Source organism: Bombus pascuorum, chromosome 5 (genome assembly GCF_905332965.1).
Source record: "Bombus pascuorum chromosome 5, iyBomPasc1.1, whole genome shotgun sequence".
Lineage (NCBI taxonomy): Eukaryota > Metazoa > Arthropoda > Insecta > Hymenoptera > Apidae > Bombus > Bombus pascuorum.
Window position 1 is genome coordinate 6,931,663 of NC_083492.1, and position 14,294 is coordinate 6,945,956.

Consider the following 14,294-nt stretch of genomic DNA (forward strand, 5'->3'; position numbering starts at 1 on the left):
TTGTTAATACAAGCATTTAAATACATAGAATTAGACAAACAAAAGGGATAACAAGCAATTGAATTTTAGAAATACGACTTTAGAGTAAATTTTGAAAGCGAATCATCTGACCATTATCATCTGATTGTTCAGTTTCTCAATTTTTGTTGATATAGGAATTTATATAGAATTAGAAGAACAAAAGGGATAACAAGGAACTTACGATTTTACATTAAATTTTGGAACGGGCCATTATCATCCGATTGGACAGTTTCTTAATTTTTGTTAATATAAGAATTTAAATGGAGTTAGACGAATAAAAGAGATAACAAGCAATTGAATTTAAAAAATACGACTTTAGATTAAATTTTGGAAGCAGTCGTTTGACCAAGTAAGGATAGTGTTATTCGAGGAAACTCGGAGGTTTACTTTTAATTTAGTTTTGTGCTTTCCCCAAAGAGGGAAACTGTATTCGAGTAACAATTTTCATGGGAAAATTGACGCAAAATCATATAGAATCGTATGAAACGAATTTATCAATTACCCTGCAATTCGCCTACTTTCCTCTCAAATGCCAATGAGAAAACAGATTCGCGTGCAAGTTTTTCGGAAGCTACGGGGAACAGGCAAAATCATGCGATACACCGAGACATTTAAATAGCGTGCAACGATTCTTCGAAACGCAATAAATGCTTTAATCGAAGCTAATTTTGCGAAGAAACATAGTTATCGTTACACGAAATATCACTGAAAATTGTTCAATTCAATTGTCGAATTCGTATCAAATCAAAGTCGTAGTATTTAATTATCCAAAGCTGAAAAACTGTTAAAATTCGATATAATTCTAACCTTAACTTTGCTTATTATCGTTAAACAATTTTCTCCACTTTCACGAATTTTCTTTCATAATTTAAGTTCTCTATTTTCTTTCCAGCAACTCCGGCTGCGCGTTTTTCTTACCTGTCAGAGATCTTTATCTTTCTGATAAATTTTCCTTCACGACGAACGCGCTCTTGCATTTTCTTTTTTCGTGATATTTTATAATTTATGAGAAAAATTTGTTAACGAAAACGTTACGAACGACGTTGTCGAGTCAGCTGCTCTCACGCCAGTCAATTTTATTCCACTCTCCTGTTGCAATTATTTACGCTACGTTAACGTTTAAATTTTCACAAAAAAATAAAAATTACAATTAAAGTTAAAAATTAATTATCATTCCCATAGCATCGCTCATCGCCTTTCTTATCTTTTATCAAGAAACTCGAATTTCATCGATACAATTTTTCTTATTATTATTATTAATTAATTTGTACTTAAAAATTTGTCCAGCTGAATAATTAGTAAATTCGATACAATTGAAGTAGCATAAGAGCTGCCTTCAATTTTCTGGCTTAAGACACAAAGTCGAGCAACTCGACCAACTTCGAAAATAAAAATTTCGAAATGGTAAATTCTTGCAAATCGTGCAAACCACGCGACTCGAGACGAGAAATTGAATAGAACGGGTATTTCAAAAGGATAAAGAGCTTGCAAGTTACTGGAGTTAAGCTGAACGAGGGTTTGCATAATCGTTTCACCGGACAGGAAAGCCTTGCACACGAAAACGCAGGCTCGTTCTCGCAAATGACAAAGGAATCGACAGGAGAATCGCCACGAAATTTCCACAAAGTCACTGTATCTCTTCGTAAAATCTTACGATCATTTGCCAAGTTCAATGTTCAGTCTCGATCTGATGATAAGTTCGCGTACGAATACCATTTTGGCAAAGCCAGGCAAGCAACATATATCTAAAGACAGTTTTAATACCATTTTTTTTTTTTTTTATTTTATTTTGGTTACTTTACAATTTGTCCTTATGGACATTTGGTAAAGTGTTATATCTTATTGGTGAAGAAGAAAAAAAAAATAAAATAAAAATAAATATAGCATGTGAGTGGCTACCCCCAGCTGGGTTTTAATACCATTTGCAACGAGAAAGATGATAATTGATTTTAACGTGACTAAAATCGTTGTCTGGATTCAAATCTCGTAGGAAAACATCGGCCAACGATTGGAAGAACAGCGTAGGTCAGTTGCGAGCGATATAATTGCATCAGTGAATTATTAAACGCGATAAACGAGAATCTGTCGACGAGAAAACGTTCGAAAATTTGTCAACGCCAAGACGAATGTTTGGCGTAATTTGAAAAAAAAAATGGCGATTGTACGAACTGTCGATACGAAGGCAACGAAGAAATTATCGTGAATTATGATTTTATTTGTTCAAGATCGTGCGTCTTCCCGTAGAGATTTCGTACTTTGTCTTTTGCTAAGGTACGTTTTTTCGTCTTTTCAAATAAACTATTTAAATAAATTGTTTCCGTTGTTAGACCCGAAGTACACGTTTCTTTCGGTTTAGTTAAATTTTGTTCGGTTCGATTTTCTTAAAAATAGTATCGTAAATAAGCTTTCGTCGCTCGAATGGAGCGATCGTAAGATTTTCTTCTAAAAGATACAGTCGCTTTGTGGAAATTTTGGATACTGCATTTCACTTTCCACAGCCTTGGTTACCTGACTGTGTACCCAGTTTCTTACCTGGCTGTCTTCATGGTGGAAGCCAGGGCCGCAATTCACCGATCGTGTGGAAACGTGGCTGAATGCAACGCGTTCGACCGATGACGTTTGCCATTCTGATTTTTCAATGGCGGTTGGAATTCCTCGCCGCGAAGCTTCCCACGTCGAGCAAACTTCCCCACCGCGTTTCGATGCACGCGAACAGCTCGGTTCGTTTCTTCGAGGATCGAATGCCGCTCGTTTCTCCGTCTGGTTATGGAACGAGCATACTCGTAAACAGGAAAAGCGTTGCAAACATCGTAACAGCGTGGTTACGTGTATGGAAGATTTCGCAGAAGATTGGCTCGTCACTGTTATCCCAGCGTCGAGTTTCTTCCGATCTTTAAGTGGTTTCGATGCCGAGATTAAATAAATTCTACGTCGAATTAACGCTACGACGACCGGTAATTCCGTTCATTTTCTTCGTTACGCGTGATCGGTGGAAAATAACGTTCGTTGTTTGCGGACGATGAGTTACTATTTATGTTGAAAATGACAACGTGAGTTCGCGCTCGCCATCTATATGCAGATGCGCTAGTTACAATAAATAGTAACTTGAAGATAGTTCTAGGTATAATCGATAGGTTTAATCGATAGGTTTAAGATATTCTTTCTTTTTTACCCAGTCCATGTAAGAAAGTGCAATGAAAGTTGTTCAGCTCAGAACGGTGTGATTTATCCGAAGAATAAACTAATAGCTGTTGTGATCATACCTCTAAATAAACAAATAACAACAGTTACGATGATGGTAGATTCAATTGAAATGGTTAGAACGAGACCGAAGTCGTCTTACGCGGAGATACCTTTGAGAATATTCGAGTATCGTATTTATTATCGCCAGTCAAGGTCGAGCCGATCGGTTTTGTTTTTCTGAGTTTCGTTATCCGGATGCACGACTGATATGCAATTCTCGAGAAACAGACAGTCTGCTTCCATGAAATCATTCGTCATAGACTTAGTGACATAAATAAGGTAAGGTTAGGAGTAATTTCAAAATATACTTAAAAGAACAACGTTTATTACGCTATCGATTTTTTCTACCTCGTAATTTTGAAGATGATCGATGTAGCTTCCGAATGGCTTGTATTATAAATGATATATCATTATTTTGATTCGCGCCCGTTAAAGCATTCTTTGAAGCAATGATTTCTTGATACGAATGGGCCAATACCTTTTTATAAACAGAGACGAGTTGCATCGAATAACAAATAATAAACTATAGTAAAAGATATACTATCACGTTCAGAAAAATAAGTTTGGCTTTGAACGTTAAATATGATAATGCTCGCGTAAACCAAGATGATAATACGTATAGAATCACATGAATGATAATCGTAAATGAAAGATATATATTTCTTTATCATAACGTGAAAATAATGTTAATAGAAATATAACGATATAACAATAAAATACTGTTGGTTACACTGCAGATATCTCGTTCTGTATTTATGAAAATCGGTTAGCTTCAAACGTAACTTTCACGTCAAAAATCAAAGAAATACGATCTTTGCCATGCGCGTCTCTAACGAAAATTCAATAACGTTTTATTTGAGGTAAAAGGTACGATTAACGAACAAGCGGAGAAAACGCGTAAACGAATAAATTAGTTAAGTATGATCGCGAGCTAATAGTTAGCGGTTTAGTCGACGTGGCGCTGGTGTAGCGTGACAGGTCGCATCATGGCGTTAATAATCGGTGTCTTATCGATTTTAGAGGATTTTAGGGGATTTCGTTGAACGAAAGCGATTTCGAGGCGTAGAATTCCAAGAGCAGAGTATCTGATTCCGAGTGGAATGGAGTCGTCTAGCATTCCCGTAGAGGTTAGGTCAGAAGTGTCGCAGCGGAGTCGTAAAGCAAGATGGAACGATTTTAGCGAATTCCTAGCAAGAAGAAGACGACCGAAGAGAGTTCGAGTGCTCAAGAGGCGCAATGCGATTAGGTCTGTCCAGCTTTCTGAATCTCTCAGACAACGGGGTACTTCGTGGAACGGTCCTAGAAGAGAATCGTATCTCTTTTGGGATAAAAGGTCTGCCGGGTATTTTCCAAGAAGAACCTGCCGCTTTTGAGAATCATCGAAATGTCGCTTAACATTCCTGGGATTAACCATTTCCTTCGAGCTTTCCCTACGGAAACTTTCGATAAGATCGTGCCGATTTTCGGTGAAACGGCTTAAAGAATTTCTGTATTCTTGTGAGACTTGCGAGATGACCGTGTTTATGTCTTATGAGATAAACATTAGGTTAATTTGTTGCCATATTTGTCTCTCGCAAGTCAGATAATAGAGTCAATTGTCCAAAAACAAATTACGAGGTGACAGGATTTCTAACTTTTCTAGCAAAATAAAAAAATGTATATAAACGTCATCTTTTTAAAATTTTCAATTCACTTAGTTGATTGTCGATGTATTTTCCGAATGGCTCGTAAAGCGACGCACACATTGCGCTCATTTAATTCTCCAAAACACGTAGCTTTCTTTATTTGAATATTCAGGAAATTTGAATATTCATAGAGGCACGCTATCTTGCGGTGCGTTGCAGATTATACTAATGGTAGAGTGGTAATTGTAAATTACATAAACATTGCGTTAAAAGTAATACCTATTTTCCAAACTGCGCTATCGTAGAATTTAAAATTCGAAATTTTAATATAATATATCTGTTACGTTAAAAATAAGCTTACTTTCCAAACTACTGTCCAACTCAAAATCGGCACGAACTTGTCAAGCTCATCGAACCAACTCCAACAAAAGTTTCTCCGAACAAAATCACGCTTGATAATTATAGGTCATTCTGTATACACCATATATACCTACCCATACACGTACGTATACAGATGGAAAGCGAGAAAACGAATAGCACTCAAACAGAGAGTACGAATGCGCGTGTACTTCTTTTTTCGGAACGAAATAAACGGGTTAAGGAAAGAGGGGCAGTTTCTCTGAACGAAGGGGGGAAAAAGCAGCTCGTGAAAAAGGCGCGAAACGAAAATGGCGTTGACGACTAGGAAAAATAAAAGAGGAACGCTGTGTTGGAGGTCGTTTTGCCGGTCTCGGCCATTTTTCCTAGAAGTACCCCGTCAAATCGACTAGACTGTGCTCGTTGTGTTCCCTTTTAAGAGTAAATCCCTATTAAAAGCGTAGTCCACCGACTACTAGCCTAGATATCGTGTTTTCTTGCTTTAGACGGCACTGGAGAGAGAAAGAGAGACAGAACGAGAGAAAGAGAGAGAGAGTCTGGTCGAGTTTCCTATCGTCGAAGTAGTCACGTAGAGATAGATGCACGTAATACACGCTCCCTGTACATACACCACGTTATGTGTCACTCAATACGTTTTATCTTTTTGTCGTTCTGTGTACCACGTTCGATCATAGTCCTTCAAGCGTTGTTCCTTGCTCCTTATAGCGTCCTTGGTCGATCGTAACACGATACACTACGATGCAACGCGATGAATCGCGATGCAGGAAAAGTCTTAAGTCGAGCGAATGTTTCTCATCTGCCTTTTTATTTTTATTCGTTTTTGGTCTTGTTTTGTAGGTTAGGTTTGTAACGATGGCGACATCTTACGCCTTTGTGGCTTGGCAATCGACTATATTTTATATGGAAAGTAGGTCCACTTTTCAGTCGGGATGATCTAAGGAAAACCAAGTCGAAATCAATTAGAATGAAGTTAATTAGTAAGGGAATTAGAAATAGATAGCTAGTTAGTCGAACAGGGGCCAAGTGCATGAACTAGATCTTTATCTACTCGATTTCATGAAAATTAAAGTCCAGAATAGTTAAGAAGCTGACGATTCCGCAATATTTGTACAAGAATACAAAAAAATTACTAAAGGAACTAGAAATAAATACCTAGTTCTCCAAATGAAGATTAACTACATGAACCGAACCTTTATCTACTTGATCCAACGAACAATCATGTCCACAACGTTTAAAGAGGAGCAAAATGTTTGAATCGATAATTTCACAGTATTTTTACGAAAATATCAAAAATTACCAAAGGAACTAGAAATAAATACCTAGTTCTCCAAGCAAAGATTAACTACATGAAGTAAACCCTTATCTACTTGATCCGATGAACGACTAGATCTAAAATAGTCAAGGAGCGAAATCGAGGAACAAGCGTTGCTTGGGTCGATGATTTTGCAATACGTTAACAAAAAAATAAAAAATTACTAAAGGAAGTACGAGTAAATATGTAATTGCCCAAACAAGGGTTATTTGAATGAACTAAAATCTTTGTCTATTCGTTCCTATTTGAACGATTGTTCATTGGAACAAATAGACGAAGATTAGACCTGAAATGGTTAAGAAGGAGCGACACGATGCTCGGATCGGTGATTCTGCGATACTTTTTACAGCAACTAGCGATAAATACCTAGTCATCCATACGAAGGTTAATTGTGTGAACTGAATGGATTCGTCGGTTCGATGCATCGGAACATCAGATCTATATAGAATGGTCTTAAGGAGGAAGGAGAACAACGTCGCGGGCGTTCCCTGAAACGATCGTTTGAAAAGAGGCACAGAGAAAGCACGTGAACTCGTTTACGTTCGACGGCCGCGCACATGGCTCACCGCGGTATTGCGTGCGCGTTTTCTGTCGCTTTTGTCCTGCTGGCATTGTCTCGATTCAACCTCGGTACAGCCTGTGAATTCACGTGGTCGCCACTTAGGTACGAGCCGCGGTACATAATATCGTCGCACCTCTTGTTCTTCGCTCCCTTCCTTTGCCCTTGTAACTGGATCCACGCTAAAGGAAAGAAAAAGAAGAAAAAAAATACAGAAAGACGTTCGCGTTCAATCGTACGGTTCGCGATATCGTGTTCCTCGAATTCGTCGGTAGGACGGTTCACGAAAGTACTCGAACACTTCCGCCACGTAGAAAACTTTTCTTCATACACGAGGGCAGACTGAAAAGTTTGTCGAATGACAATAACAGTTACGATTAAAGCAGGTCGCAGCGGCAATTCCGGAAACTTTGCAATCTGCCCTCCGATAATTATTCTACGTGTAACCGAGTCAGCAACGCGATTATACTTTTGCTGGCCCTGGGCGTAATCGTTTACGAAGTCTGATCAAATTTTGCAGTTAAGTTGGTAACTAAGTGGTTGCGGATTTTGTCATTAGGTGGCATAGACAAATCCGCAATCACTTACCTTCCAAGCCAATAGGATGTGGCCCCGTAAAGAGCGCAACCCGGCTTGCGCCTAACGCGTTTAACGCGTTTAACGCGCCCTACGTTAGGCGCGGCCTTGACAGATTCCATGGAATCCGGAGATTAATAAAACATGAAATTTGCAAAGTGGAATGTGATTCGTTTGGCTTGCGATAGATTCGATCGTTGCAGGTTGCTCGCAAGTGGTTGCAGGAAACGAGAAACGATACAACGTCCACGTTTTTCCACTTTGATAACTAAACGATATTCCTTTGTAGTCGACGTAATAATCGCAGCTTGCGTCGTCGAGCGCTTCGCTTGATATCTAAGCGCGAAAGGTCAACAAGCCTAGAAGTCGAAGCTTGTAAAATTGCACGGAGGTTAATGAGATTTAAATGGTAAGCTAAAAGAAAAGAATTTTATTCCTCGTGAAAGATGCGATACGAAGCGCACTGGTTTCACGGAGTTTCTTCAAAGGCAGGAAATTGGAGGACGTTGAACAAACTACGTACTCTGCTCGTTTTCTTTCTCGTCGAAAATAAACGAGCAAAGTTCCGCGAGCAGACGCGAAATTTTATCGGTCTCGGGCCGTGAAAACAGGAAAGGTCGCTAATAAACGACAAGCTCTGGAAAGAAGCAACGCGATCAAACACAGCGTGTCCGAATTGAAAAAAGCACCAGGCTGTGCTTTTAACGATACGTCTTCGCTCCAGCAACGACGAGGATCTTCCTGCTGTCACCGCGTGTTCCTAACGCTAGCCAACAAATATCAACTCGCGGGAACGTTTAGTCCACGCTGAAGCGACTTAATCGGAGGAACGTTTGCTATTCGTCTGAGTTTCCAAGCGATGTTTGTTCCTGCCATCGAGTTGTCCATACGCAAATGCGTTGTAAAACGATCGACAAACTCCGTGTACAGCGAACAAACGTTTGTTTCTGTCGCGACGCGATGCCGCGCGTTTCTTCGCGTTCTCTTTCATTTTTACGAGAACAGACAACAGAAGAGACGTTTGTCACTGGCAACAGAAACGCGAAGAAACACGGAGAAACATCGGCGAAGAATCGGCAATTTTTTCGAGAAACGCGGAACGTCGATAGAAAGTTTCTCGTTGTTTCAGTGGGAACGCAGCTTAATCCATTAAGGTGGCACGATGCGTCAACGCAACGTTTTATTCGCTGTCTTCCCCGATCAACTTACATCGTCGAATTCCGTTCTTTTGCATCGTAGCTACGAAAAGAAATTGCAAGGATTCGCTCGACGTTTTTTCCGCCGTTGACTCTTACGTGTAGATTCTGCAATTTTACGAAATTCAAGCTTACGATTAAACTGGAAAACTCGTAATATAAAAGTGCCAATTTTGTCACCGAACGTGGCACGCGTAATTGCAGAGCCGATAAGATAGATGAGGTAGAAATTGCAGAATCCATAACACACGAACACGTTCAGAGCCACGAATTCGATATATTTTAAATAATTTCCACACCGTGATATGGTTTCATTTTTCCAAACTGTCGTATTACGATACCGTACATTTCTCTCACTATGAATGATTAACCAAATCATTAGGATCGTTGAAAATTTGATAGTTTATGAAATTTGTCTCGTTTCGTTCCTCTCGTGGAAAATTGAGCAACGTGAGTAGCGCAGACTAAAAAGAAAACACCCCACTGACCTCACTAAAGAAATAAAATAGTCACATCCATCAAATAATCCACATGTTATTTAGCAATTAAGTTAGACAAATTTACCAAATGTCCAGCTGGACAAATTAGAAAGTACAAATTAAACAAAAAAAGAAAAAAAACGCGAGTCTCCACCGATGACCGTCGTTGCGATCAACGCGCGTTAAGGCGAACCATTTCTCGGTTGTTCACGGGAGAAGAGTGGCTGTTCAAGTTCGTGGACCCTTTGTTCGTCGAATAAGAGAAAATTGCAGCGTACTAGGAATCAAAGGCGTCAAAGCACGATAGTTGTAATTGCAATGGGCGGACAATCGAGAATCCGATCGAATGACCTCGTGCCTTGATATTCGGCTGAAATTTCTAACGCGTTATTCACGCCGCTCTCGTTCGACCGGTAATAGCCGAGGTATGAATGCCAGGCTACCGGTGGGAGAACATTCTTGTGAATTTTCTAACGTCGCTTTCAAATTCCTCCTCTAGACACTGCAGACCGTATTTTTTACCGGGCATTTTGTTATTCCTCTCTTTCGATTCTCTTCGCGAATAATCGCACAGATCGCCTCTCCTTGACCTTAGAAAATTTCCAAGGATATTCGTTAGCTGCGTCACGAGAAATTTTATTTACACCACGGAGGGGCACGATGATCATGATCTCATTCGTGAAACGTGAAACGAATCTCAGAATATTTATACATATTATTTGTACTGTATAAAATGTATTGGGTTGACAACTACGTTTTTTTATTATTATTTAATTTGTACTTTACAATTTTTCCGGCTGAATATTTGGTAAATTTGTCTAACTTAATTGTTAAATAACATGTGGATGGCTACTCCCAGAGGAATGCCATCTTCGAGTGTGGTAACTCGTGATCACCAATAAGATAAACGACCCATTGGGGAAGAATATTGTCTTACATTATCAATTTATTACTATTTTGCCATTATATGCTTTGAATAATAAAAATACTCCGGTGGAGTCCTGAGCGAAACATGTGATTTCGATGTGGCAGTCAGTGTTTTAATCACCGAAATAAATGTATAGGAACCCTTAGATTACACTTAGAATTGATATCAAAATAGTTTCAGATGTATTTAATATGCGATGTACAAGATATTCGTCGATATAAATTTGTACGCGTCTCAGCGCTCTCTTTGTCTCACCATCTTCTATACCACATTACCAATAGAACAGTTGCATTCATCTCTTTTACGAGATGCTGTGCACGCACATACTCGCGCACACTCATACTCATATATGTGTGTACTACTACGCTGTTAATCTAGTGTAGCACAAAATTTTTTTTTTATTATTTAATTTGTACTTTACAATTTGTTCACCTGGCCATTTGGTAAATTTGTCTAACTTAATTCCTAAATAACATGTGGATGGTTACCCCCATAGGGATACCATCTTCGAGTGTGGTTACCCGTGACCACCAATAAGATAAACGGCCCGTCTTACATCATCAATTTATTACTATTTTGTCATTATATACTTTGAATAATAAAATTACTCGAATTGGGCGAACGTGGAACACATTTGCTGATTGCGATGAACTTAATAATGAAAATTGGCCAGTTGTGACGATTTTTATGAACCGCGTGCTTCCGAACAATCTGTCAATTTCCATGCAGCTTTTAAGATTCGTTAAAACTTGTAGGATCATCGTCAATGCCTTTCCTTCCATTTCTAATGAAATTTCAACGAGAATTACATCATCGGTGAAAAAAGAAGTTCGCGTAAACGTGGATCGCTGTAGCTACTTTCGTGAGCCACCGGTGGCTCACGATGGGTCGCCTGCTTTTTCACGCAGATCTGCGACGATCGTTTGCACGTGGAATTATCCGCTTGCTTTCGTATCGCTGTGTCACGAATTGTGTGGCGCTTAGCTCGTGCGCCTCCATAAAAACTTGGAAGAGAACAGAGCAAGTTGGATGAGATAAACGGTGAATGGAGATTGGAGCGAAAGCTGCGACAGAAATTCCACGATTAGCGACGCGACGTACACGTTGTGGCGTGTGTGTAGTCGTCGCTTGGAATCGGACGAGCAGCGTTCCGACGTCAGGGTGAAGCGTCAGCCGTTTTAAATGTCAGTACGTCTAAAGGTTGGCCGAGAAACTCGAGGAACACACGTAGACTTTGTCGAGTGTACTTTGTAATTATCATGGTATCGCGTGCACTATAAGGGGTGAAATTGAAAGGAGCGGGGTTTTCCCCTTACCTGGTGACCAGTGTCGCGTAAATTTCCACTTTTACGGAGATTCTGTTGGCGCAGGTTCGACACGCACCGCCACAAGTTTTCATCTTTTTATAACGACGCGTTGCGTCCTTTTTTCCAAAGGTGTGCACGCCTCCTTTTAACGCCACTCCTGACGTATGTTTGCGCGTGGAAAAGGATCGCCGCATGAGAAAGCGACGCTCGTCCATCCTCCGGACTTGCAACGATCCGCTATGAAGTTTAATCGAGTGAACGTTATGCCTGGGACGTGCGACGTGTTAATTGCTCGTATTCTCCACGGATATTCAAGTAGCTTAATCTTTGCTATCTATTTGCTTAATATTTCCACGATAGACTTGCTGTCGTTGCTCTAAGGAGCGTCCAATGTTTCACCGAGATGTCGTTCGAAGCATATTCGAGCGTACGCGCCAGTTAGCCGTTCGTTCGTCGAATAGAATTCGCTTGCAAACGAAAGAAAATGATTTCATAGGATAATAACACGTGAATATGGACTAGAAAGTAGTGCTCCTGAAATATCTGTGTGTGTGCGTGTGTGTGTTAGCATAGACCTAATCTCCTCTGTTTGACAATTAACCAGGCTAATCGAGATAATCGAACCATAGCAGGATTACTAGGACGATCAAAGTAACCAATTCGTAATTAGCAGAAATTTTGTAAGCTTTTACTATGGCTAATCTGTCGATACGTGTATCGACGGAGATTAGAAAGAAAATTCGGGAGAAATTGGAGAGAACGCGAGCTCGAACGATTTAAACGGAACGATGATTAATTACGACGAAAGAGTTTAGCAAGAAAGTTTTTCTCGATCGTTAAGGAGAATGCATGCAGGAGAGAAGGTGTGGATCTTAGGTTTAAATTATCGTTATACGTCGGTAAGTGGCTGTAATTTCAGTTGACCTCGATTACACGTAAGAAACACGTTCGGGTAACTCGTTATCTTCAGTCGGTTAATTCCTTTCTTCCGTAATTTACATATAACCCTGTACAGTACGTCTAAGCGTTCCCATAAAAGTTCATCGATGCACCGCTTTTCCAGTAATTTGATCGCGTGTAGGCACCGTATGCTAAACCTTCGGTAATTCGTAGTTCCAGCAAATTTTTCGCTGTTGCTAAACATATTTACTTAGGTGTTATCCTGCTCGCTGTTTGCCCTACCTTTTCTTTTTTTATCCACGCCCTGTTTTCATCTTCCTCGTTCTTTTTTTTTCTCTTTTTTACCTTGTTCGAAATAAATTACTTTTATTAGCTGGTTTCTTGCAGCGTTTTTACAAGCAGCGGCGCAGCTTGGGACACTTTAGTGGCTGAAGGAACGAAAATAGAAAATTGGATATTTGCTTCGCGCTAGACGTATTCAAATATTTACGCGTGTACGAAGCTCTTCAATTTCAGACAACAAACGTCTCGTTAGGTAAAATTATCTTCCACGATGGTACATTCTAAAGAAGAAAATAAGTGTGACGAGGGCTTTAGAACGTGAAAGCTCGATTACAACGAGCCATAGGCGCGAACAAAATTGTAACGCGTAACGAACAAGATATTTCGATTTATTTAATTGTTTGTCAAAATTTGCAATCCGAGTTCTTCGAACAAAGAGACACTTTAACGCTTTACCGACCGATAGCGGTTCGACAGCATACGCACGTCCGATCGGTAGCTCAGGCGCAGATTCTCCCTGGCGCCGGCTCTGTTTCGGCTTAGACTCTCCAATACCATTCTTTTCTCAAATTGGTATAAAACTGTGGATGCTTACAAAGCAACGCGTCTGATGCAACTGAGCAGGGTACCTTAGTACTAAATAACAAATTACTGCTCAAATAATGAGAAAGATTATCGGCGACAAAAAGCCGATTAATAGGCTATAGGTCGGTAAGCGTGGGCGACGAAAAGCCGATTAATCGGCTATCGGTCGGTAAAGTGTAAAAATGCAAGGATCGATAATTCGCCAATGATATTCGTTTTTCAACGTGCTGGTACGCCACTCAAAGGTCTAAAATTAGTACAACAAAGATCGCTATCGTTTGGAAATCGGTGTCAACCACCCTCGAGTCTCCAAGCTGCTGCTGCGCCACTTTGTTCCACGAAACTGGCGCGAGTGGGTTCGCTGAATATGTCGTTTCTATTCACGACACAACAGCGTAGCCGAACTCGCGCGGGGTCGAGACGACGAGAGTCTCCGGCGCGTGTGTCGCGTGAAAAAAAAAAAAGCGAGAGGCCGAAGAAAAGGAGGTTGGAAGGGTTTGGTCGCATCGAAAATCGTTAACAAGCTGATCATTTTGTTGCGGACAGGTCCCGAAGGCGTAGCGGCAGTGGCGTGACGGACTCGCAGCAGCAACAGCAGCAGCAGCAGAAGCCGCAGGAAGGGCTGGGTCCCGATGAGATGTGGGCTCCTGGCGGGCTAGGGCCTCACCGGGAGCTACCAGTCGACGTACCCGACACCCTTCTACAGAAGGCCTATCCCAACAAGGTAAAGAACCGCTCGTCCGATTATCGGAACGAGATTCGTGGTCCCCGTAGCGCTAGCGACCTCGACCTCTCCCTAAACCTTAAAAACGACACCCTTAAATCGCCACCACGCACCAACCAAGTCGACGAACGCGCTAGAATCGTGTCAGCCGTGGATTGCACGGACGTGACGGATGCGAC

At 40.6% G+C, this 14,294-nt stretch overlaps 1 protein-coding gene across 5 annotated transcripts in view; it reads left to right on the top strand.

Annotated features, from left to right (window-relative positions):
• LOC132907417 (protein PALS1) overlaps positions 1-14,294 on the top strand; it is a 130,069-nt gene that overhangs the window by 93,589 nt on the left and 22,186 nt on the right. For all 5 annotated transcript variants that reach the window (XM_060960502.1, XM_060960503.1, XM_060960504.1 and 2 more), the window contains one exon: positions 13,938-14,115. In XM_060960502.1, coding sequence (XP_060816485.1) covers positions 13,938-14,115 — 178 coding nt within the window. The remainder of the gene's footprint in view (positions 1-13,937; positions 14,116-14,294) is intronic.